The sequence below is a fragment of the Artemia franciscana genome, unplaced genomic scaffold (assembly GCF_032884065.1).
Source record: "Artemia franciscana unplaced genomic scaffold, ASM3288406v1 PGA_scaffold_32, whole genome shotgun sequence".
Classification (NCBI taxonomy): Eukaryota; Metazoa; Arthropoda; class Branchiopoda; order Anostraca; family Artemiidae; genus Artemia; species Artemia franciscana.
In genome coordinates, this window is record NW_027062665.1 from 2,458,648 (window position 1) to 2,484,425 (window position 25,778).

At 33.9% G+C, this 25,778-nt stretch overlaps 2 protein-coding genes across 2 annotated transcripts; both read right to left on the reverse strand.

Moving 5' to 3' along the window:
* Positions 1–6,826: 6,826 nt before the first annotated feature.
* Positions 6,827–13,747, reverse strand: LOC136041685 (uncharacterized). Its single transcript, XM_065726410.1, has 2 exons — positions 13,546–13,747; positions 6,827–7,896 (listed from the first exon to the last, which is right to left on the reverse strand). Exons 1-2 carry the CDS (start codon positions 13,745–13,747, stop codon positions 6,827–6,829), a joined length of 1,272 nt encoding a protein of 423 aa, XP_065582482.1.
* A 2,570-nt stretch (positions 13,748–16,317) lies between these two features.
* Positions 16,318–25,500, reverse strand: LOC136041686 (serine/threonine-protein phosphatase 6 regulatory ankyrin repeat subunit B-like). Its single transcript, XM_065726411.1, has 3 exons — positions 22,834–25,500; positions 22,079–22,261; positions 16,318–16,488 (listed from the first exon to the last, which is right to left on the reverse strand). The coding sequence occupies exons 1-3, from the start codon at positions 25,498–25,500 to the stop codon at positions 16,318–16,320; spliced, it is 3,021 nt and encodes a 1,006-aa protein (XP_065582483.1).
* Between the last annotated feature and the right edge of the window lie 278 nt (positions 25,501–25,778).

Here is a 25,778-nt window from a genome sequence, read left to right on the forward strand (position 1 = left end):
TAACAATCAGGTATACCATTAAGGCGCACAATAGTATTGTGTAAGACCCAGCTACACGTAATGACATATTGAGTGGGTAGTAGCTCCAATGGTATACCCCTATGGCTCATTTTATGTCCAAGACCCCTTCACTACTCTCATTCAAATTTGACGACCTTTTTATTTGAGTAGTTTTTCTTAAAGAAATGTGACAAAAAATCGAACTTTGGTGAAAGGATCGATTAATACGAGGAGGGGGTAGCCTTCTCATGCATGGAATAAATTATGTTCGTTTAAGTTTTAATCATGTTTGTTAATTTCAGTTGTTTTTTTATTTAAATATTAAAAAAACTAACATGAAGAGAAGTTTTTCAAAAAAAGTAAGGTATATTAAACTTAAGATCTTTGATATAAATGACTGTGGTGCTGAAACGGGGAATACAAATTTGAGACTTTGGCAATCCATTACCAAAAGAAACTAATTTAAAAGAAAAAAACTTCAGAAGATGAAGTGTTTCAAAGACAAGTAAAAGCTGTATTAAACTTATGTTCAGCAGGAAGGGATTCCTATAAATAATTTAAACTCAAAAGAACCGAAAATTACTATTAAAGAATGAATAAAACCCAAAACGAACCAAAAATTAAATAAAAAATCATAGCCAACAAATATATAACAGGCAGCAATATAAATGAAAAAATAACTCTTAAGACGAGTAAAACATAAAACGTATATTCAATTCAAACTTCAAAAATCAAGCGTTTGACTACTCCCCCATCCCCCTAACTGTATAAGTGTAAAGCCTATTGCGTTATTTGTGTTTTAGTGAAAACTATATGTCTAGAACAGTTCATGGAAATAATTAATAAAGTTAAATTAACGATTTGATAAATAATTATATTTTGTTTTGTACTATTTGTTATATTTCCTTCTGTATTATTTTGTATATTTTCTTTTGTGTAATGATAACTACATAAGAAATTTATCTGTAATATAATTTCTTTTTAGTAAACTTGAACAGAAAATTAAGAGAGAAAAAATAGGTTTAAGAATAAAGGAGTTGAACTACTTTATATAAATTAAACCAGTCTTTTTTCTCTTAATTTTTTTTTGTAAATAGAAAAGCAGTGTGGTCTAAGAAATTGTAAAAGTAAAGCAAAGCATAGTAGGCTTCTGACTTTCAAAGCTAGAGGAGGGGGAAGGGGGCATTAGCCAAATGCTTGTTTGTAGTCATTTTGTTCGTTTTCAGTTTGATTTAAATATTCAGTTTATGTTTTACTCGTTTTAAGATCTATTTTTTCATCTATCCTAGGGCCTTTTTTATGTTTGTTTAACATGATTGTTACAACTACAGAAGAGAGAATAATGAGGACTTTTTTCCCAAGACAATGAACCAACAAAACCTATTTGAATATTTCAGCCCTATATCTAAGGGCCGTCTTCAGCAAAGAAAATAATAAACAATAAAACACTTACAATAAAAGCTCTCGGTTAAAAATCCATTTTTAAAAGAAAATAACCTTTGCATAATTACTTCTTAACGAAAAGTTCAGCCAAGACTGTGTGACAAAAGCTAACATTTTACAAGGTAAAAAGGTTCGTTCATAGAACTAACTGTATTTATTAAAAATTGGAATAATTTCTTATTGCGATATTTGCCTTCTCTGCAGCTAATCTTGTAGTTCTTTCGGGATTGGGCTTGTTTTTATTCGTTCCTATTTCGGTTTTATTTTGAAGTATATTATTTTCCATAATTAATTTTGTGTACATAGGGCTGAGTGTGTATTCAACCAGGTCTCTATTTAGGGATGTATTATTATTTAAGTTTCGTTTACTTTTTATTATTTATTTTATTATTTAAGGCAATCGAAATCAAAAGAAACTTAAATAAAAAATACATCCCTAAATAGAGACTTAGGTGAATGTACATGGGTTGACACAGTCAACCCATGTACACAAAACTAATTATGGAAAATCAATAAAACAAATTATTGTTTACCTATTTATGTTCATTTCGGGTTTCATTTAAACTTTAAGTATTTCATAACTTTTTGTAAAAGTTAAGGAATGACAATGCATTGTATTTACTCTATGTTTTGGTCTAGTTTCTATGGTTCCATTCAAGTCTACTTATTGTTCTAAAAGCAACTGCCAGTAAGTTCTGCCTTGAAGACGAGGCTGTGGGGATCATGTGTCAGTCTGTAGTCTGGAGGGATTTTTAAAAGATGTGAAAAGATGCTAGGAATGTAATCTTGTTTGTGCTGTCTTTGAAAGACCATGGTTGTAATCTGCGCGGATCTGCTTGAGTTTTTTGTGTGGATCTTATTTGAGTTTAAAACACATATACACCTTTTTTTCGATCCCACTTCTGTTCTCAGGGATAACTCTTAAAATAAAAATGACCAATTTTAACTTTATATGTCAATTAGACTTTTACTGATGATCAATTAAAAAAAAAAACTTTCAGAAAGATAAATTTTTCAAAGAAAAGTAACGGCTATATCAAACTTGAGATCAGCAGAAGATAATTCACGCAGTAATTCAAACTTAAAACAAACCAAAAATTATCATTAAAGAATAAACAAAACCCAAAGCGAACAGAAATTAAATAGACAATCTTAGCAAACAAACGTACAACAAGTGATAAATCTTAAAACAAGTAAAAATTAAATTGGATATGCAAATTAAGTGTAAAACAAATCAAAATTGCTATAAGCAAGAGGTTAGCTATTGTCTCCCTCTAGAATTGTAGAAATCTAATGCCCACTGTGTCATTGACGCTTTACTGAAAACGCATTGTATTATAAATATTTTATTTTTTACTTACAACACTGACAATAAAAATAAAAATTACAGTAATATAAAATCTTGAATTGATTACATTTCAGCAATTAATATCATTATACATAGAACATTTATTTTCATTTTATTAGTTCTTTCCGAGACTATTCATGACACAAATAACTTTAGGTAAATGAATGAATGAACTTTATTACCCGTAAAGCATAAAAAACACAAAGTACGGAGTATTATAAATAAACAAAAACAAATACGATAAACAGCGAAGAAAAGTGACAATGACACAGGGAACTTTAGAATTTTATAGTTAGGGAAGTGGGCAGTAGCCAAGCTAATGATTGCAGTGATTTTTGATCGTCTTAAGCTTGATTTGCATATTCCAATTGAGTTTCAATCGTTATGGGGTTTATTTATTCATTTATATTCAGGACCAGTTGTATCTTTCTTTGCTATGATTAATCACTTAATTTTTGTTCGTTTCGAATTTCATTTATTCTTTAATCTTAGCTTCTGATAGTTTTGAGTTTTAATTATTACAAAAAATTCTTTCTGATTATCAAGTGTTTAATATGGCCCCCACTTTTCTTGGAAAAATTTCTTTTTCGGAATATTTTTTAATAATTTTTTTTTTTATTACCAAAGTTTCAAGTCTTTCACCCTTCCCCATTTTAAAATCAGATGGGTTTTTTCAACGTCAGAGTATCTTCCAAGCATCAAAACTAGTATCTAAGTAACAATATCAAGGTAACAAAGTATCAAAGTCAAGAAAGTATCAAATCGAAAAAAGTATAAAAGCGACAATAAGAAACTTGCATAACTTTCAGTCTTTCCCCCAAGGCTGGTGCCATTTCATCATTTTTACTCTTAAAAAAGAGCCAGAATTTTCTATTTCCAGCCCTCTCCAAAATTAATACCACTAACCCTTCCACAAAACCTTATATTTTAATAAAGGACAATTTAGATAAGCTTCATTCCTTTCCCCGGGGCTTAGGGGGAATTGTCAACCCCTAAGCTATAGTTCTTTAATTTTTGGAGTATTTTGAACAAAATGGCTTCTTCAAAATTTTGATCGAATACAATCGGAAGGGGGGAAGGGTGGGAGAGGGAGCGGCTGGTTACAAATTGATGGGAGAGGCTGGTTACAAACCGATCACTCTTAACTCTTAAAAAGGGAACTAAAAATTTCAATTTCCGATTGGATGAGCCCCCTTCTATGTTTATACGACCACCCCTTTTATTGAAGCCTCATATAATTATAGTGGACAGTCAGCATAACTCATAGCTTTTACCCCAAGTGCTGGAGATTTTGGCGTATAAAGAACCGTAGTTATTTGAAATTTAAACTATTTTGAATAAAATGCCCATCTGAAAATTTTGATCAGAATAATTTGGGGGAAAGGCACGCGTGGGGTTCGCTGTTCAGCGATCACTCTGGAACTTTCCATGAACGAATGGAACTTTCCATTTAAAATTAAATGAACCTTATCGAAATTCTACGCGACCACTGTTTCCATAAGAACCTTATATATTAACAAGGGACAGATTTTAATACTCCCAGCCCTTGGTTGAGAGGATGTGGCGGGTTTGGCAAACCCCGGAGGCACAGCTCTGACCTTTAGACTATTTTAGACAAAATAGCCATCTCAAAAATTTCATCAGATTCATTGTTAGGAGAAGAGGGTATGAAGGGGGCTAGTTGTCCTCCGATAATTTTTGACTCTTAAAATAGGTACTAGAACTTCCGATTTATAGTCGAATGATCCCCCTCCAAAGTTCATACAGCCATCCCATCCGTATGAAGTGTTTCTAGGAAAAAGTCTTCTCCAATAAATAGATAGTAAAATATTGAAGCTATTTAGCATTTATTTATTGATTTATATTTTCAACCTTTATCTTTGTGTTTTCTATGATTTTAGTTTCAATATTTGTTCATTTTGGGTTTAATTTATTTTTTAATAGTAATATTGGGTCGTTTTGAGTTTAAACTATATTATGAATCCATTCCTGCCGGTTTTGAGCTTCATATGGCTCTTTACTTTTCTTTGAATAACATTTTTTTTGTGCAAACTGTTTAAAATTAATTTCTGTTTGTTTTCGCACCAAAGATTTATATTGGCTTAAAAATTGAGTATTTCTATATTTTTTCAAGCATTAAAATATACGATTGTAATCTATTAGTTAGCAGTTGAATAGTTTAACTATATTATCATGGGAAACCTATTTCTGTTGGTCTTAAATTTACTATGGCTATATACTCTTTTTGATAAGATTCTTTTTATGCAAATCTGGAAGGCGCCGGAAGGTTGTATTGACTCTGGAGTTTTTCTTAATTAATCTTTTGACCATTTTGAAAAATATGGGTTTCCCCTTAACTTTCATCGGACCCATTTTGGAAAAGAATGCAGGGGGTAGCTCTCCTCTGATTACTTTTGACTCTTAAAAAGGGAACTAAAACTTCCTTTTTCCAATCTAGTGAGTCTGCTCTGAGGTTTATGCGACCACCCCTTCCATATTAAATACCTCTTGGGGAAAAAAAATATTGAAACCTTTTGACCTTTACTATAAGCACAACTAAAGCGTTTCCTCTGATTTGAATAAAAGTTACTTTTTATTTAATTCATTCTCAGATTCTCATGGGATTTTTTGTTCATTTCTTTCATTCACAGAATGAATCTCTTTGATGTCAGACAAATGAGATTATCGGACAACGATGCACGTAGAAATATGATATTCCCGTCTTCATCTATCGCCATCGTCTACCATCGCTTGGGTGAACCTCTCATAGACCATTGGGTACTGTTTTCTAAACAATGCTTATAAGCTGGAAGAAATACGATGGCATCTAGATTCAATTCTGGCTTCAAATAATTAAAGCAAATTTAGAACTGGTTGGTGGACACCATGACTGCCGATGGGATTCTCTATAAATCAGAATTCGTAACCGTAACCCAAGACCATTCCGGGACCCAGGACCGCTTCTGAAATTTGGAAGAATGTGAAATTTGGATGACTTCTGATAAGAAGAATTAAAGAGTAGGAATATAGTCAACAAACTTATCAAATTGCGATAGATCATTCCTGATTGTTTTCTCCAAGTCTATATTGACATTATCATTTATTAATTAGATTGCTCACTCAGCAATAACCTAAAAAAATCAAGGGCTTTAATTGCCTAATACAGATGTCAACAAATAAATTTAATGTATGATAAAGTCAAATTGATATATTGTTTCTCTTTTAATTTTCTTTGTCTCTTTGGAAGCAAAGTTTAATGTCTATAAATTCGATAATTCAAAGCAGAGACTTGTAAACAACTTCATATAATTAACACTTTTTTAACAACTTTTACTTTTCTTGTTTTATAAAAAAAAATAAACAGCAACCCTTTGTACTCTGTTACAGAGGCGCCATTTGGGCAAAATCTTGGGGTGGGCATGGGGCATTTGACAGAACTTGAGACTGTTATTATGAATCTAACCTACTTTCAAAGTCTGCAATGATTAATAACAAATAGCGTAATTACCCCAAGGGTCGTCAGGTAATTACGCTCTTTGGCTAATAGGCGTGCAGTTAGTTCAAATCATTTGAAAGCAATGGATTATATTGGACATAATGGATAATTATGGCCGGAAAAGGGCCCTTTGAGGTGGAAGCTTGGGCCCCCTGGGCCCACCCCTGACCACCCAAATGGCACCTCTGGAAAAGAAGATATAGCTTTTTATTCCATTCCTTTGAGTCGTCAACCAGCATTCTCAGCGTGAAAATTAGGTCTGCACATGATCTTCCAGGTCGGAAGCCGTGTTTTTCATCACGAAGATATTGCTCCAGTTTCTGCTGTAGGCGTTGTAGTATAATAATTGACAAAAGTTTACTAGGTATCGACATTATGTTAACACCTCTCCAGTTGCCACAAACAAGAGCATCGCCTTTTTTGAAGAGCCTAATAATGGTTCCTTTGGTCTAATCACTGGGCACTTTCTGGTCACTCCATATCTGAGTCAGTAGCTCAACCCAAACTGTCATGCAGTCGTGGACTGAAGTTTTCAGCATCTAAGATGTAATGCCATCTACTCCTGGCATTCTTCCGTTCCTTAGCTTTCTGACAGCGGCTATGATTTCTTCTGGAGACGGTGGTTCTTCATTTAAATTAAGAATCATAAATGGAGTGTCAGGAATTATATCTTGGTCATTTATTCTCGGTCTATTTAGTAGGTTCTCGAAGTGGATCGCCCACCTCTCGTCAGTCATCAAAGGGTCTGTCAAAAGGGCTCCATTCTCATCCTTTACTAGATTAGTCCTGTTAGGTTTGACTCCAATCATCTCATTGGTTAATCTATAGACTGTTTTCGAATCTCCCTTCTTTGCTGCTTCTTCCGCCAAAGCTTTTTTCTGTTCAATAAATTGCCTCTTGTCGGTCCGGACACTCTTCTTTACTTGTTTGTCTATTTCTCTATATGAGACTTGCAGAACAATTAATTCAGATGCGTCTGAGGCCGACAGAATGGAAAGTTTGGCTGATTTTCTTGCATCAATTAGTTTCCAGGTTCGTTTGGAATTCCATCTTTCTTTCTTTTTCTTCTTATAGCCTAATTTCTCCTCTGCAACTTCTCTGTACGTGGTTTGAAGTTTCTCCCATATGTGTTCGACATCAGCCCTTGGTTCTAATTCCGATTGCAGGGCTTCAAATCTATTTGAAAGTTCTAATTGGAACATTCGTGCTGTTTCCTTGTCGTTCAGTTTCTCAACGTTGAAGGGTTTGTGTGTTGTCGATTTATTATTTTTCTGTGTCACTTTTAACTTTAGATGGATCTTAGCAACCATGAGGTTATGGTCTGATTGTATATCAGCGCTTCTGTAGCCTCTCACGTCGAGTAGACTCTTCCGCCATTTGCGTGAAAAGAGGAGGTGATCAATTTGATTGCACATGCGGCTATCTGGTGAAGTCCATGTATATTTGTGAATGGTCTTGTTTTGAAACAATGTACCTCCTATGACAAGGTCGTTGTTCAGGGCGAAGTCGACAAGTAGCGCTCCGTTTTCGTTCATATCACCTATTCCATGTTGTCCCATGACTTCAGGACAGTAATTGTGACAAGATCCTAATTTCGCATTGAGATCACCTACGACACATATGATATCGTGTCTAGGAATTTCTGCAACAACACTTTGTAGTGTTTCATAAAAGTTGTCTTTCTCTATTTCATCCACTTCGTTAGTTGGTGCATAGCAGGCAACGATTGAGAGTTTTCCATGAGTTGACCAAAATCGTTTGGGGTTTGCCTAATAGCTGAGTTGTCTGTATGCAAAAGTGCTTTCTTATTAAGTTTTTGATGATTAGTCACAAATTCAAAGACTCAAAATTTAACCACTAGTTGAGTTTATGTAGTCAAAAGTGCTTTTATTAAATTTTTGGTTCTCAACCAGCAACTTAGCATTGGGCTCTTGTAGCTGGGATATGGATGACCATAAGTTCCCTCTAAAAAAGTGTTAATACAAGCCCTCATTCTTATGAATATGATAAAACATGAGGTTAGACCATATCCATGTTGATAAATGCTTTCAAGTAAAGTCCAATACTACTTTTTAAATTCTAGTAGGTATATTTTAAATCAAAGAAAATGGTCTACCTGAATGGTCATTCTTCTGATTACGCCGTTTCTACCACCCATTTGAATTTATATAAGCCGGTTTACTAAATTGGTCATTCCTCGGATGAAGCTGATTCTACTCAACCATTTGAATCCAGTTAACCGGTTTACAAAACTGGTTATTCCTCTTATTCAGTGAAGGTTGATTATGTATTAACCATGCTCTGACAGTTATATGCAAATGAGGGCCTCATGGAAGTATTCAAATGAAATATACCCTCTGTAGTATCTGGCTTCTATCTAGCCGCTGGAAAAGGTTCATAACCGAATCTGGTTACTAGGTAAATCGGTAATTCAAAGTATGTTCCTCTCGGCTTTTGTAAGTGAGGTTAAAATTGCTCGTGGGATTGTTCCTCCTGGATTCAAAATGGCTATACTACTCTCAACTAAAAGCTTTACTGCTTTTTTAAGCCAAAGTATTAAATTCGGAAGTCAAATTAACGAATACAGAGCGGATCATTTTCCTTACAACTTATACAACCTGCTAGACTTGTCTCACTCCATTCATGTGTTGTGGTGGGGTCAATGCTCCTGGTTATACGTCCTTCAAGATTAGGGATTAGGTCAATAGTCCTAGACGAATCTTATTGGCATAATCGGATTAGCCAAACAATTCTATGACAGCTTTACCTATCAACCAGAACCAGTCATTGGACTTTCCCGAGCAAACAGATTGTCTATACTAAAAAAGATGCTTATCTTTTGCATAATTCCATAAGAGACAAGAGACAAGAGTACAAAAAGTAAAAGTAGAAATTTCAAGAAGATCTCGAATGAACCTTGAATGAGATGATATGTATGCATAATATCTGATATCATTGAGGAAATTGAAATTGGAGGAGCGGTTATGTTTTGCGGCAAAGCTTAATATAATACATATACATAGACTCCAGGCTGCTTTAAACGTAATAGTGAAATATATTGAGGACAATAAGTTGAATCAGTATGAGCAAAATGATTGATATATTGTTTTAATTATGTTTTAATTTTAGTAGCATACTATTTCTCTCTTTTTAGAACTAGAAAAGATCACTCTTTTTATCGTTGATAAGTCAATTTTATTTTGGTGGTGAGAGATTCAATACCAGAAAAAATGTTCTATGCATGTCCACTACATATGTATAGCTCGACAACACTTGTCGTCCTTTGACAGTTGTACAATTGTTGAAGAGCATAATGAAAAGTTTAGGTTGTGCGATCCGTGTAATTTGCAAAGAGGATATGCAGCACAGATTAAGGACTCTAATACCTATCTTGATCAATCTTGATTCGTATCTTGATCATCAATGCATACCATACCTTTATTGAAAAAACAAAGTTTTCGGTGATTTGTATTTCAAAATGACGAAAGACGAGCCAAGGTAAAACGAACGAAATAAATTGAAAGTGTTGATGATGGCTATTAGGTTTTGGATATTTACATAAATAAGTTCTTCAATGCCTACCATGCCTTTGAAAATCAGAAGCCTGGACTATATAAAACATTGGAAGAAAAAGAAGTTTTTTTCTACCACCCAAACAATTGAAAGAAACAAAAATCCGGCGATACGTCTTTCATAATAATAAAAGGCAAGCCAAGGCAAAAGTTAAAAGTCCAATAGAAAAAACACGTAGGTTTACAAGGGCACTACTTTTAAATTAAGGTCTATTGGGATATCATAGCTTCAACAAAAGTCATATATATATATATATATATATATATATATATATGTATATATATATATATATATATATATATATATATATATATATATATATATATATATATAAATATATATATATATATGTATATATATATATATATATATATATATATATATATATATATATATATATATATATATATATATATATATATATATATATGGAAGAAAAAACATTGGAAGAAAAAGAAGTTTTTTTCTACCACCCAAACAATTGAAAGAAACAAAGATTCGGCGATATGTCTTTCATAATCATAAAAGGCAAGCCAAGGCAAAAGTCCAATAAAAAAACACGTAGGTTTACAAGGGCACTACTTTTAAATTAAGGTATATTAGGACATCATAGCTTCAAGAAAAATCATATATATATATATATATATATATATATATATATATATATATATATATATATATATATATATATATATATATATATATATATATATATATATATATATATATATATATACGAAAAGAGAAACCACCAATCCAACAGCACAAACACATAAAAAAAAAGAAAAAAAAGGGAGACCGAAGGAGAAAAGGAAGACTGTTTTCCTAAATTAGTGATTAATATAGACCAGCACTTGAATGAGGCCTTGACCCTACTCATCCATACAATCACATAGGTCAAACAGCATACCCATACACAATCAACCATAAAAAATAATCCATGGACAGGTAGTCATGTCGTCAATAAGTATAAGTCGTCATTTACCAAACAATAAAAACAGTAAAGACAAATAATTCAGAGGCAACAACCCAACACAAGGGCTCATCAGGAGAATACACTTGCCAATAGGCTTGCCAATTTAAATTTTCTACCCAGTCAGGTGTTGTCCCTACCACAGAATACCCATGGTATCCCCGTGTCAGGTATCACTCCCAAAATATATGCCTATGAAAAAAAAATCGGCAAATGTAGAACAACTAAGTAACACCAAAACAAGCTTATCCTCTTAATATATTCCTCTGTTTAGCAGCACTAGGTAAACTAAATGTGATAAAATTTACCAAATCACAAATATTAACTCTGCAAAAAACCTGAATGAACTAAAACAACTACACTACTTACTGATTTCATCAGTACCATGTGGCTATTTTGGAGAAATTCGCTCTTTTAGATACACAATTTGCAAAATAGATGGCGCTGCATCTACTTTTCGTGAACCTACAAAATTAACCAAAAATTTCCTTAAGAATTTCCAGATAATTCTTTGAGTATTTATTTAAAAGTTCGTTATAATGAAAACAAAATTTTTTAAATTGCCAATTTAATTAATTTGCAGAAAAACCTTTTAATATCAATTTTTGGCTTAAGATTTTACATCTATTTTTAAAATCAATATAATTACTACAAATCCTTGCATATCGAAGTAACTGTGAGGAAAACACCGAATATATGATATTTGAGTGTATATTACTTTCAGGGAATGGGAAACTAATCACTTCAAAATCGAATTTATCCGTTTCATTATACATTTTAAAACTTAATTTATTATTATCAGAAATATTAATATTTAAATCTAAGAAATGATCTTCAAGACCAGCGCCATGACTAGGTTCAAGACTAAGCTCTGATGGATATATATTTTTAGAAATATCAATGAAATCCTTACAATTTACGACCAAAATATCATGTAAATATCTTTTATTATTTGACAAAACATGTTTTAAATTATTTGGATTATTCTTATTCATCATATAATTATATTTTAGTTGACTTAAAAGCAAGTCAGCTATAAATGGGCTGGCATCCCCCCCCCATGGGAATTCCCACGATTTGCTTCTACAAATCACCACCAAATCTTATATAAGGGCTATATAAAACAAATTCTAATAAATCAAAAATCATATCCAAGCTGTAACATATCAAGTTAACTGTAGTCTTAAAGCAATTTGTCCATATAGCTTTTTTATTATAAGTGTCTATTTTTAAGAACCTCTTACTAGATAAGAGGAAAAATTTCTTGATAACCGTTTTTAAATTATCTAACACTACATTAAGTGATAAATTAGTATACATTGTCACAAAATCGAAAGACTCAATTCTTTTAGCTGAAACCATTGTTAAAGAATCTATCACCTGCAGTGAATTATTAACACTCCAATATGGATTAAAATTCGAAAATTTTTAATACCAGAACAATAGGTTTTAAGTTTATTTATAATTTCCTTTAAAATTAAAGAGAGGCCAGTATCAGCAATGCGGGTTGGAAGTTTAGCTGCTCCAGCAATAGACCGTGGTTTAGGGGGACTCTTATGAAATTTTACAGTCCAATATAGGAAAGGGAACTTTTTATCATTGTCATTTATTTTAATATTAAAATTTTTAAAAAGTGTTTTTTCAGTCTTTTCAATTAAATTCTCATCCTCTGAATTTACCTTTTCGTAAACATTAGTTGTGCATAGCTCCCTTTTTAAAATATCACGATACAGCTTCTGACAAATTATGGCAAAATTATTATTAGCTTTATCCACCGGCACAATTACAAATTCATTCTGTAGATTAGGAATTGCTTGTTTTATCTTAGCATTATAATGTAATGATTTAGTGTTACTATTTTTTAAGCTAGAATATATTTTTTATTTCGTATTCTACTAATAATTAAATTCTTCCAACTTTGAAAACTCTCTTTATTTTTATTCTCTTTCTTACACCACTTATCAATAAATAAATCAAAATCTTTTTCCAAGCTATCAAGAACACTCGATGGTTTCAGATGATGAGAAAGACGGAAATTAGCCCCTTTATTCATTATAAATTTAAGATCATCTTGTTTTATTATTGACAAGTCCCTTGTTATAACATGTTTGTAAGTAGGATTTACAAATGGGCCAAGTTGCTTACAGTTACAAACCAGTTTCCAATTTATATCACTATCTAATCTTTTAAGTATTAAATTATAATTAAAAATCATTTGCCCAATAGTTTTTGAAAATTTATAAGTTAAAACTGGACTATCATTATAATTCAAATTACTAGGAAGGGCCTGTTTCACATTCCGATGATTTAGAATTTCTGGTAAATTAATATCTTCAATCTGCTTACAAGTATTTTTAATAGGTAAACATAATCTGTTGTCCTTATTACCAATCTTATCAAAATTTTTCTTTTTTGAAATAAATTTCGTTTTAGTTAGAATGCAAATTATATCGCATATTACTTTAAAATTATTTTCAAGAGCCATTTTATTCTTAACAATCCAGAAAAGTTTTATTAAACTCCTCTTGGATAAATTATTTAGACATTTTATTACAGAAATCATACCCCTAGATTCAAGTAGCTGGCATAGATCTATAGAAAGCATATGTAAATCGAATTCATTTTTTCTATTATTTTTCCTATGTCCTCTCGATCGTTTTTTACATTTAGTAGGACAAGTAAAAGAAGAATGGTCCATAAAACCATCAATACATTTAACAACAACATGAGACATGTCACCGTATTTTGCTACACGATCATTTAGCCCAAAAGGATAAGCTGTACCGAAGGCAACCAGAGGTGCCATTTGGGCCAATTCTTGGGGCGGGCATGAACTCCATCCGCCCGTAATATCTCGTAAGAAAAATGTGGGTTTTGGCAACACATCGATCGAATATTCTAAGTAAAAACACATTTTAAGCACCCGTTTGTTGCTTGAAAATGTACTGTAACCGAATGTGGAACTCAGCCACGCTGACTTCTAAGATTAATTATAACAACAAAGAATACAATCAACGAGGTTAAGTGATTAAACTGAAAGTGGAAAATTCAACCAGACTACAGGCTGGCATTTCTCAGTGAGAGAATTTCTTATTTAAGTAAACAATATGTCGGTGAAAGTAATCTTCATTGCTATGTTGAGGGTAGTAACCAAAATCTCGGTTTTCCTTACCAGCTTGAGATTCAAGAAGAATGTCGTCGATATCCAGCTCGCCGTAAAGAGCAGAGAAACGCCTGAGCAGCTCTATGTCCATAAGCTTGGTTGAGCTTGGATCCAAGGCTTTGAGTGTACTCAGCACCGGCAAATTATCTGTGAAGCTTCTGTCAAAATCAGCTAGTAGACGGTCAAAAGTTTCGAAGTATTCTAGCTTCATTTCGTCCGCCAAAGTAGTAGTCCAATTTCCAGATTCGATGATATTCTATCCTAGCTTCAAAGTTGTCACAAGCTGTTTCAGATGCTTGGTGATATTTTGAGTTCTTCAAGGTCGTCCTTTCTGACCAAAAGAGGAGGGTCTAGTCGCGGGTTCATTCACAGCAGGTACTTTGGTTTCGAGTTCTGTCACAAACTCTTTAGCCTTTTCGAGAATCGATACAAATGAAGCATCTGAAAGCACGTCGGTGAGTTTGCTACTTGTGGCTTGAATCAGGGTGTGCGATCGGGAAATAACCAAGTTGGCGGCCTGGAGCTGCTGAGACAGCGAGTTCGTCGCTTGCATAATTGCTTCATTGTAGTGCAATTGGAAGATAATAAGGAACGATCCCATCTTCTTCTGTAGCCCAGCTGCCTCTGCCCGTGCTTCACCGTCGGCTCCCTCGCTTACAGCAGACAGTACAGTTAAAATACATTCATATCAGGGTCTAACCTTAGATATAGGTCGATATCAGTAAGACTATCGTGTGGCAACACTACTTTCCAGCTCAACAAACAACTCAACAAACAACTGATGTCGAGTGAAAAGAACCAACAGTGAAAATTAACCAACATTCAGAATTCATGATATTAATATAATCATCTAGAAAATGGATATTTGACAGAACTTGAGAATTTAACTATGTATCTAACCTACTTTCAAAGGTTACAATGGCTAGTAGCAAATAGTGTAATTATGATGGCCGGCAAAGGGACCTTTGTGGTGGAAGCTTGGACCCCTGAAAAATCTAGGGTGGGCATTTGCCCACCCTTGCCCCCCAAATGGCGCCTCTGAGGGCAACTGAAAAGGTATTGGGGGGTGGGGGGCTGGAAGCCCTCAGAAGAATTTTTGATATATCCTTCAATATTTTCTGAAAGTTTCAACTTAATACACTCAGCTGCTCTTAAAACATTACGGATTCTCTTTTTTGATAAACTGGATACGTATAGTGGCTTTTGATTTAGTATAACATACCCCTCAACATTGTCTAACATTTCACCTAAATACACCTTAGACTTTTCGGATACACCCTGAATCAAACATGCCCACTTCTAAAATAAGAAACCTTATATGTTAAATATCGGCAGTTTGAAAAACTTAAAGCCTTTACCATCGGGAATGGGTGGAGGGTGTCTACCCCAGAGTGATTTTACTTCACCTTTTGACTATTTTGAACAAAGCAGCTACCTGAAAGTTTTAATTAGATATATTAGGGAAAGAATGGCGTGGTTGGGAGGCTGGTTGTTCTTTGTTCACTTTTGACTCTTTGACTCCTTCCGTAGAGACCTTATTTGCTAAGATTGACAGCTTGTAAAACTTGCAGCTCTTGTCCCAAATGTTGGGACGGGGATCTTCAGACCCAGAGGCATAGTTATTTTTATCTTTTGACTATTTTGAAAAAAAGAACATATCAATATTTTGATCAGATACATTTCAGGAAATGCCGTGTAAAATGGCTACTGATGAATTAAAACCATATCAAAAAGTTTCGGAAATGGGATAAGCGGGGTGAATTTCAGTAGCCATCTCATATTCCCAAGGATTAAAGGATGCTTTACCCTTTTGTATCAAAACACTTAGTTCATAGCTCTTGTACTCGTCCCCAAATGGAATCATAACATGAACAATACTTTAGGCGGGTAAAAGAGGGTTAATATTTTGATTAAGTATTGCTAAGATTTTATTAAAAGAGCAGAGGTGCCATTTGGGGGGTGGGTCAGGGGTGGGCAAATGCCCACACCAGATTTTCCAGGGGGCCCAAGCTTCCACCTCAAAGGGCCCTTTTCCGGCCATAATTATCCTTTATGTCCAATATAATCCATTGTGTTCAAATGATTTGAACTAACTGCACGCCTATTAGCCAAAGAGTGTAATTACCTGACGACCCTTGAGGTAATTACGCTATTTGTTATTAATCATTGCAGACTTTGAAAGTAGGTTAGATTCATGATAAAAGTCTCAAGTTCTGTCAAATGCCCCATGCACATTTGAAATCAAGAGAAGGATTTGACAAGTATTAGGCGCCTTCAACAGACTAACACCAATTTGGAGAAGCAGCAAATACTCACTTCGTTTAAAATTGCGCCTGTTCAACAGCAATGTTTTGTTTATATTGATGTACGGCAGTGAATGTTGGAAACTCAACCAACAACTTGAGAAACGTATCCTTGGATTCGAAAACATTTGCATTCGAAGGATCCTCAAAATCAGTTGGCATCAGAAAATTACCAATAGGGAAATCCGGCTGAAAACAAACCAGTCAATAGGGACCGAAGTTTTGAAGAAACGAAGATGGACATATTTGTATCATGTTCTACGCATGCCCAAAGACAGACTGCCCTCAAGAGTGTATCAATGGCAGCCATAAGGAAGGCGAAGACGAGGCCGACCAAAACACACATTGCGGAGGCAGTATGATCGGGACCTGAAAAAGGCAAAAATTTCCCTCACTCCGCAATGGGAAGATATCACTGCAGCTGCATAGCTTCGTGATGAATGGAGAGACTTTGTCGATGCCTTATGCGCCACCGATGGCTCAGTAGGATCTAAGGTAAGGTAAGGTAAGTGTCTTAGCTGCTGACTGAGAATTTTTTTTTTAATAAGAAGCACGTTTGACTACCATAAACTCACTTAGTTCATAAATGCCGAGTGGTTAGTTGGTGGCTGAGTACCAAATAATTAATAAAAGCACTTTTGATAGGAACAAACGTACCTACTTTTTAAGATCCAAGTCTTTTAATCGGTGACTAAGTATAAAAAATGAATAGAAAAGCACTTTTTCATGCAAAAGCCTCAGGTACTAGGTAAATTCTGACTGTCTTAGTTGCTGGCTGAGCATCAAAACTTTAATAAATGTTCTTTTGACTACAATAAACTCAGGTAGTTAATACATTCCGGATTGTTTTACTTTTGCATTGGCTGAGCATCAAAACTTTAATAAATGTACTTTTGACTACACTAAACTCAGATAGTTAATGCATTCCGGATATTTACTTAATATTTGACTACCAAAAAGATTAACAAAAGCACTTTTTACTATAATAAACTCAGCTAAATGGTAAATTCCAAGTCTTTTGACAGGTGACTGAGCATCAAACAATTAATAAAAATTACTTTTGTAGAGAACAAACTCAGCTTGTAGGTAAATTCCAAGTGGCTTAGTTGCTTGCTGAGTACCAAAAACTATAAAAAAACTTTTGACAGCAATAAATTGAGAGAGTTACTAAATTCCAAATGCTTTAGTTGCTGGCTGAGAACAAAAAAATATTAAAACAATTTTGACTACAACAAATTCAACTAGCTTATAAATTTCGAGTCTTTCAATTAGTGACTGAGGATAAATAAAATAAATAAAAAGGCAAATTTGTATACAAGCAACTCAGCCACTAGGCAAATTTTCAGTGTCTTAGTTAATGACCAAGCAACAAAATTTAATAAGAAGCACTTCTCGTTACAATAAAGTCACGTAGTTGATATATTTCGAGCGGTTACTTGGTGGCTGAGTACCAAAATGATTAATAAAAGCACTTTTGGTAACAACAAACTTAGCTACTAGGTAATTTCAAAGTCTTTTAATCGTTAACTGAGCATAAAAATCTATAAAAAGCGCTTTTGCATGTAACAACTTCAGGTAGTGGGTAAACTCTTATTGTCTTTTGACTACAATAAACTCTGGTAGATGATAAACTCCTAGTGGATTTCTTGCTGGTTGAGTGCCAAACAATTAATAAAAGCAGTTTTGACTACAACAAACTCAATCACTCGGTAAATTCCGAGTCTTGTAATTGGTGACTGAGTATCAAAAAATAAAAAATAAAAGCACTTTTGCATAGAACAAACTCAACTAGTAGGTAAAACCCAAGTTTCTTAGCTGCTGACTGAGTATAAAAATTTTATAATAGTACTATTTAATATAATAAACTCAGGTAGTTGATAAATTCCGAATTTTTACTTGCTGGCCGAGTACCAAAACAAAAAATAAAAGCACTTTTGACTACAACAAATTCAACTACTTGGTAAATTCCAAGTGTCTGAACTGGTGACTGGGTATATAAAATTAATAAAAAATTTTTGCATAGAACAAACTCAGTTAATAGGTAAATCTGAGTGTCTTGGCTGCTGGCTGGGTACAAAAAATTTAACAAATGCACTTTTGAATACAATAAACTGAGGGACTTCATAAATTCTGGGTATTTTTAGTTGAAGGCTGAATGCAAAAAACAAAATAATAAGAGCACTTTTGACTACAACAAAATCAGATTATTGGTAAATTCTTAGTCTCTGAACTGGTGATTGAGTATAAAAACTTTAATAATTGCACTTTTGTATAAAACCGGACTGAATCCGTTCTCTTTGGGGGAGCTGGGGGTCGAGATATTAATTCGGAAAAATTGGAAAATTTGAGGTATTTTTGACTTTTGACCTGAGGTATTATTTTGACGGGTGACCGGATCTTAATGAAATTCGATATGTAGAAGGAATTCATGCCCCTGAGTTCTTTTTTAAAATTCTGACCAGATTTGGTTACATTGAGGGGAGTTTGTTGGGGAAACTGGAAAACATGGAAAACGCTTAGAGTGGAGAGATCGGGATGAAACTTGGTGGGTAGAATAAGCAAATGTCGTAGATACGTGATTGACGTAACCAGACTTGATCCGCTCTCTTTTGGGGGAATTAGTGGGGTCAAGTGCTTTGGCGAGTTCGAAGTTTCTGGACGTGCTAGGACGATGAAAATTGGTAAGTTTGTCAGAGACCTGCACAAATTGATTTGTTTAAGTCATTTCTACCGATTCGACCATCTGAGGGGGCTGAAAGGAGCGAAAAAAATTAGAAAACGAGGTATTTTTAACATACGTATGGGTGATCAGGTCTTAACGAATTTTAATATTTAGAAGGACCTCGTGTCTCAGAGCTTTTATTTTAAATCCTGACCGGTATTAAGCCTCTAATTTTCCTTTAAATCAATCTATTGACTCTTAGAATTTTGCTAGAGCTCATGCCATATGAGCTCTTGACTCTTCCAACACTCGTCAAGTGCCATACAAAAAACGAACTATATATACATACAATTTCCGAGTAAGGCAAGAGACGCAATAATGGACGGCTGCGACCCTCTGAATATTAATCCCTCTAAATATTATTAGTTTAAGTTTTAATGTCACTCCTTACTTTCAGTTGAAAAACTTATTCTCTTATCTAATTTCTGAATGTTTTTGAATTGATGGATGTTTTGATTTTGACTCACTGCACATGAATAATTAAAACGAAATTTGCATATTAAATTTTTTTAATAAAAAATTAAAAATTTTTTGTCTTTCTCATATTTTTGATGAGACTATTTTTACAGCAAAAAGGGGTGGAGGCGGAGTCGTAGTTGCCATCCAATTTTGGGTTATCTAAAAATACAACTTGAAGTTTTAATTTTTTACTAACATTTTTATTAGTAATAAATATAACACAACTTACGAATCAACTTATCTAACAAACTTCTATATCTGTATATTTTTATTACGTATATGATGGGGTTTGCCCCCTCGTCAAGACCTCGCTCTTTAAGTTAAAGCTTGAATTTTGTCTCAGTTCTTTAAGAATAACCCCTGAATCACAGAGGCCGTAGAAATAAATAGTTGAAATTACTAAAATACTCGAGCCTAAAGAGTGGGGTAGTACGAGGAGGTGAATCCCTCATATGCGCAATAATTTCTGTTCGTTTTAAGTTTCAATTCTGCTCCTTAAGAAAAAGTTAAAAAATTTAAATTTTTTATTTTCTCATTGTTTTTTTTTTAAATAGTTCAGAGAAATTATCTTCTCTTATGACGAATTCCTCCATAGAAAAATCTTCCCAAGTAATGAAATCTCTCAACCCCCCCCCCTCCCCCCCCAACGTGAAAAATGGAAAATCCCCTGGAAAAAAGAACACGGATCCATCATCTGTAATATACAAAATTCCACATTTTTGTAGATAGGAAGTTTGAAACTTTTACAGTGGAATTTTCTGATACGCTGAATTTAACGGTGTAATTTTTGTTAAGATTATATGACTTTTAGGGTGTGTTTTCCCCTATTTTCTAAAATAACACAAATTTTCTCGCAACTTTTTATAAGTAAGACAAAACTTGATGAAACTTATTTATTTAAAATCAGCATAAAAATACAATTCTTGCGATGTAACTATTAGCATCACAATTCCATTATTTTATTTCGTTTACCATTGAGCCGGGTCAATCCTTACTTACAGTTCGTTCCCATGAACTGTTTGATTGCCGAGTCATGTGGATGTCCACTTTCCCTTCATTTGTCAAACCGCTTTTTGTAATATTATAAATCATATGATTGATATATTGTTTTGTCTATTAATCAGTGCCTCTCTCTTCTTTTATGAATGGGAAATTGTCTATTCTATGTGAACTGCAAAGATGCTCTACATTTTCAGGTACCGTACTATTTTGAAATAAAAACTAGTTTTATTAACTGAAAGTAAGGAGCGACATTAAAACTTAAAACGAACAGAAATTACTCCATATATGAAATGGGTTGTCCCCTCCGCAATCCCTCGCTCTATACGCTAAAGCTTTTAATTGTTTTAAAAAACAGAATTGTGGCAAAGAGAAAAACTTTAGCGTAAAGAGCGAGGGATTGCGGAATCAGAAAGGCCGTAGAATAAATAGTTGAAATTACTAAAAACACTATAGCATAAAGAGTGAGGTATTTATCTCCTCCTAAATACCAGGCTCTTTATGCTAAAGTATTTTTAGAACCCCTCATATGCGTAATAATCTCTGTTCGTTTTAAGTTTCAATGCTACTCCTTACTTTCAATTGAAAAAAACTTTTCATGTTTATTTTTTCATTGTTTTTTATAGTAATTTTAGAAAATCCTGCGCCCTTTTCATTGAATTTCTGTTCCCCCATGACATATTTCTCCATGGTAAGATCCTCCCACATAGCCCCTTCCCCTCAAACACACAACCCCACCCCCAAAACTAAAAAAATCCCCCTGAAAAGGTCTGTACACTTCCCAATAACCATTATTATATGTAAACACTGGTCGAAGTTTGTAACTTGCAGCCCCTCCCCCAGGGACTGTGGGGGAGTAAGTCATTCCCAAAGACATAGTTATTATGATTTTTGACAATGCGGAAAAAATGGCCATCTCAAAATTTTGATCCGTTGACTTTGGAGAAAAAATGAGCGTGGGAGGGGGCCTAGGTGCCCTCCAAAACTTTTCATTTCCGTTAGAATGAGCCCTCTTGCGACATTCTAGGACCACTTGGTCGATAAGATGACCCCTGGGGAAAAAAACAAACAAATAAACACGCACCCGTGATTTGTCTTCTGGCAAAAAATACGAAATTCCACATTTTTGTAGATAGGAGCTTGAAATTTTCGCTGTAGGGTTCTCTGATACGACGAATGCGATGGTGTGATTTGTTAAGATTCTATGACTTTTAGGGGTTGTTTCCCCCTATTTTCCAAAATAAGGCAAATTTCCTCAGGCTCGTAACTTTTGATGACAAAGATTAAATTTGATGAAACTTATATATTTAAAATCAGCATGAAAATCCGATTCTTTTGATGTATATTTTAGCATCAAAATTCCGTTTTATAGAGTTTCGTTTACTATTGAGCCGGGTCGCTCCTTACTACAGTTCGTTACCACGAACTGTTTGACAAGGGTAAAAATAGTGGTTCTTATAGCTTGTTATTTATTGCAAGTAGTAGATCTTTTATAATTCAAACTCTGTTTGGATCTTGCATTATCCATTGGTTTCATTGGTCCGTGTCACTTATCGGTGCCTAAATTGCCTTGTACGCGCTCCCTTCTATATTTTGTACCACTTTAGGATCAAACATAAACCTTGGGAGCTTAGGTGGTATCCTTAAGAATAGAAAATTGGGCTGATCAACTTCTTCTCTCTTCAACATCCCACGTGGACAGCCCTCAGTATTTGCACATTCACCACTTCTTACTATTTCTTGGTGGCTTGGTGCTGTTCCATAATTTTTGAGTAATTGTAGCTAAAAAAAAAATATTTTAGTGTAGTGTCATTTCATGAGAATTGAACAGAAACAACAGGTAGAAGGACTAGAGTTCTGTTTGAGTTTTTTGAGCCCTAGTTTAAAAACCAAGTTATCGCAAATTGTTTGAAGAACACTTTTTTGCTGTTCAACAGAAACTTATTAGCATACTTCTACATTTGTGGAAATAATATTTACTTTGAAAATAAATTGCAAATAATATTTGAAAATAAATTTATTCAGACCCCATGTGAAGTTTTGACGTTTTATGGCTTTTTGTTGTATAAAATCATGTTTAAATCACTCTTTCTCCTGACCCAACTTCTCTTATTTCGGGTGTATTCCACGGAATAACTACCAAACATAGAAAATTTTTTGAAAAAAGTAGTTCTAAAACTTTTAAGTTCATCCTTATAAGTTAGGTAATTTTTCAAAATTTCCGGTATATTCGAAACATTATCGAACATTTGAGTATGGCGTGGAGTTTTATTTATTACGTCCCGGCAAATGGATTTCAACGCGTAAGGATGAAAAACTGCGTTATTTGCTGAAAGATATTTAGCCACCCCTACCTTTGAGGTGTAAGAGGAAGAAGCAAGCATTAAAGGTGTCTCATTATTTGAGTTTATAGAATTCATGCCTGCACCCTTGGACAATAGTAACCTACACACCTTCAAGTGACCGTTCTGTGCAGCAAGATGTAAAGGGGTTGAGTTACTAGAATTTAAAGCATCTATTGTAGCCCCATTTGAAATCAATAGCTTACAAGCTTTTAGTTTTCCAGACGAAGCAGCATAATGTAGTGGTGTTTCATTCATAAAATCTATGGCATCTATTGTAGCACCGTTTGAAATCAAAAGCAGAGAAATGTTTAGATCTTCAGTGTCAACAGCTATATGTAAAGGCGTTTGATTACAAGAATTTATTGCATCTGCTCTAGCACCCTTTGAAATTAATAGTTGACAAATATATTTGTTTCCAGTCTTAACAGCTATATGTAAAGGCGTTTCACCCAAAGAATCTACGTTATCTATTGTAGCACCCTTTGAAATTAGTAGCTGACAAATTTCTAGATTTCCAGTCGCAACAGCTTTATGTAAAGGTGTTTTTTTCTTAGAATCTATGGCATCTATTGTTGCACCCTTAGAAATTAATAGCTGACAAATATCTAGATTTCCAGTCTTAACAGCTATATGTAAAGGCGTTTCACCCAAAGAATCTACGGTATCTATTGCAGCACCCTTTGAAATCAATAGCCGACACATATCTAGATATCCTTTCATAACAGCTGTATGGAGCGTTCTACCCAAAGAATCTGCGCTATCTATTGTAGCACCTTTTGAAATTAGTAGCTGACAAATTTCTGAATTATAATTCGCCACACCTCTATGTAACGGTGTTTTTTTCTCATAATCTATGGCATCTATTCTTGCGCCCTTAGAAATTAATAGCTGACATATATTTAGATTTCCATTCGTAACAGCTATATGTAAAGGTGTTTCTTTCCTAGAATTTATGGCATCTATTGCAGCACCCTTTGAAATCAATAGCTGACAAATATCTAGATATCCAGTCTTAACAGCTATATGTAAATGCGTTTCACCCAAAGAATCTACGTTATCTATTGTAGCACCCATTGAAATTAATAGCTGACACATATTTAGACATCCTCTAATAACAGCTAAATGTAGCATTTTACCCAAATAATCAACGTTAAATATTCTAGCACCCTTTGAAATCAGTTGCTGACACATTTCTGCATTCCAATACAAAATATCTTTATGTAAAGGTGTTTTTTCGTTAGAATCTATGACATCTATTTTTGCCTTCTTAGAAATTAATAGCTGACATATATTTAGATTTCTATTCGTAACAGCTATATGTAAAGGTGTTTTTTCGTTAGAATCTATGGCATCTATTTTTGCCTTCTTAGAAAATAATAGCTGACATATATTTAGATTTCTATTCGTAACAGCTATATGTAAAGGTGTTTCTTTATTAAGATTTATGGCATCTATTGCAGCACCCTTTGAAATCAATAGCTGACAAATATCTAGATTTCCAGTCTTAACAGCTATATGTAAAGGCGTTTCACCCAAAGAATCTACGTTATCTATTGTAGCACCCATTGAAATCAATACCTGACACATATTTAGATATCCTCTCATAACAGCTGTATGTAGCGTTTCACTCAAAGAATCTACGTTATCTATTGTAGCACCCTTTGAAATTAGTAGCTGACAAATTTCTGAATTCCAATTCGTAATAGCTCTATGCAAAGGTGTTTTTTTCTTAGAATCTATGGCATCTATTTTTGCACCCTTAGAAATTAATAGCTGACATATATTTAGATTTCCATTCATAACGGCTATATGTAAAGGTGTTTCTTTCCTAAGATTTACGACATCTATTACAGCACCTTTTGAAATCAATAGCCGACACATATCTAGATATCCTGTCATAACAGCTGTATGGAGCGTTCTACCCAAAGAATCTGCGTTATCTATTAAAGCACCCTTTGAAATTAGTAGCTGACAAATTTCTGAATTACAATTCACCACACTTCTATGTAACGGTGTTTTTTTCTCATAATCTATGGCATCTATTCTTGCGCCCTTAGAAATTAATAGCTGACATATATTTAGATTTCCATTCGTAACAGCTATATGTAAAGGCGTTTGTTTAAAAATATCCATGGCATCTATTGCAGCACCCTTCGAAATCAATAGCTGACACATATCTAGATATCCTTTCATAACAGCTGTATGTAGAGGTGTTCTATTCCATCTATCTATGGCATCTATTGTAGCGCCCTTTGAAATTAATAACAGACATATATCTAGATTTCCAGTCTCAACAGCTATATGTAAAGGCGTTTGATTACATGAATTTATTGCATCTACTCTAGCACCCTTTGAAATTAGTAGTCGACAGATATCTTGGTTTTTGGTCTCAACAGCTATATGTAAAGACGTTTCACCCAAATAATCGACGTTATCTATTGCAGCACCCTTTGAAATCAAAATTTTTCTAAGCTTGGAAGGTACAACATTTTCACCTTGGTCCTCTTCGTTACGTGAACGTTTATTTTGCGATGATATCTTCAGCATGGTTCTCTGTAGTAAATTGATGTGACCTTGCTTAAGCGTCTTTTTATATTGGTACCTTACGTCATGAATGACATCAATGCCTTTGGCGTCCCAAATGACGTTATTTCGGTAATCAAGGATGTTCAACATCCTAATTTTTTTAGTTTTAGTGTGACTTTTTTATGATCTGTACATATATAAAGTCATTTTTAAGTTATTTCAACTTGTAGATTCATCTTCTGTCAAAAATATATCACACAGAGAAAAAGCTTTTACCTTTCTAGGTGGAAATGGTAAAGGACGAACCCCATTTGAAACTTAAGTCTTCATTTAATTTTAATTGAACACCATATATAGTTGTATCCTACGATTATGATATCATTCATGATAATGACAAAAAAATTATACTAAATTTTTGATACTGTGTA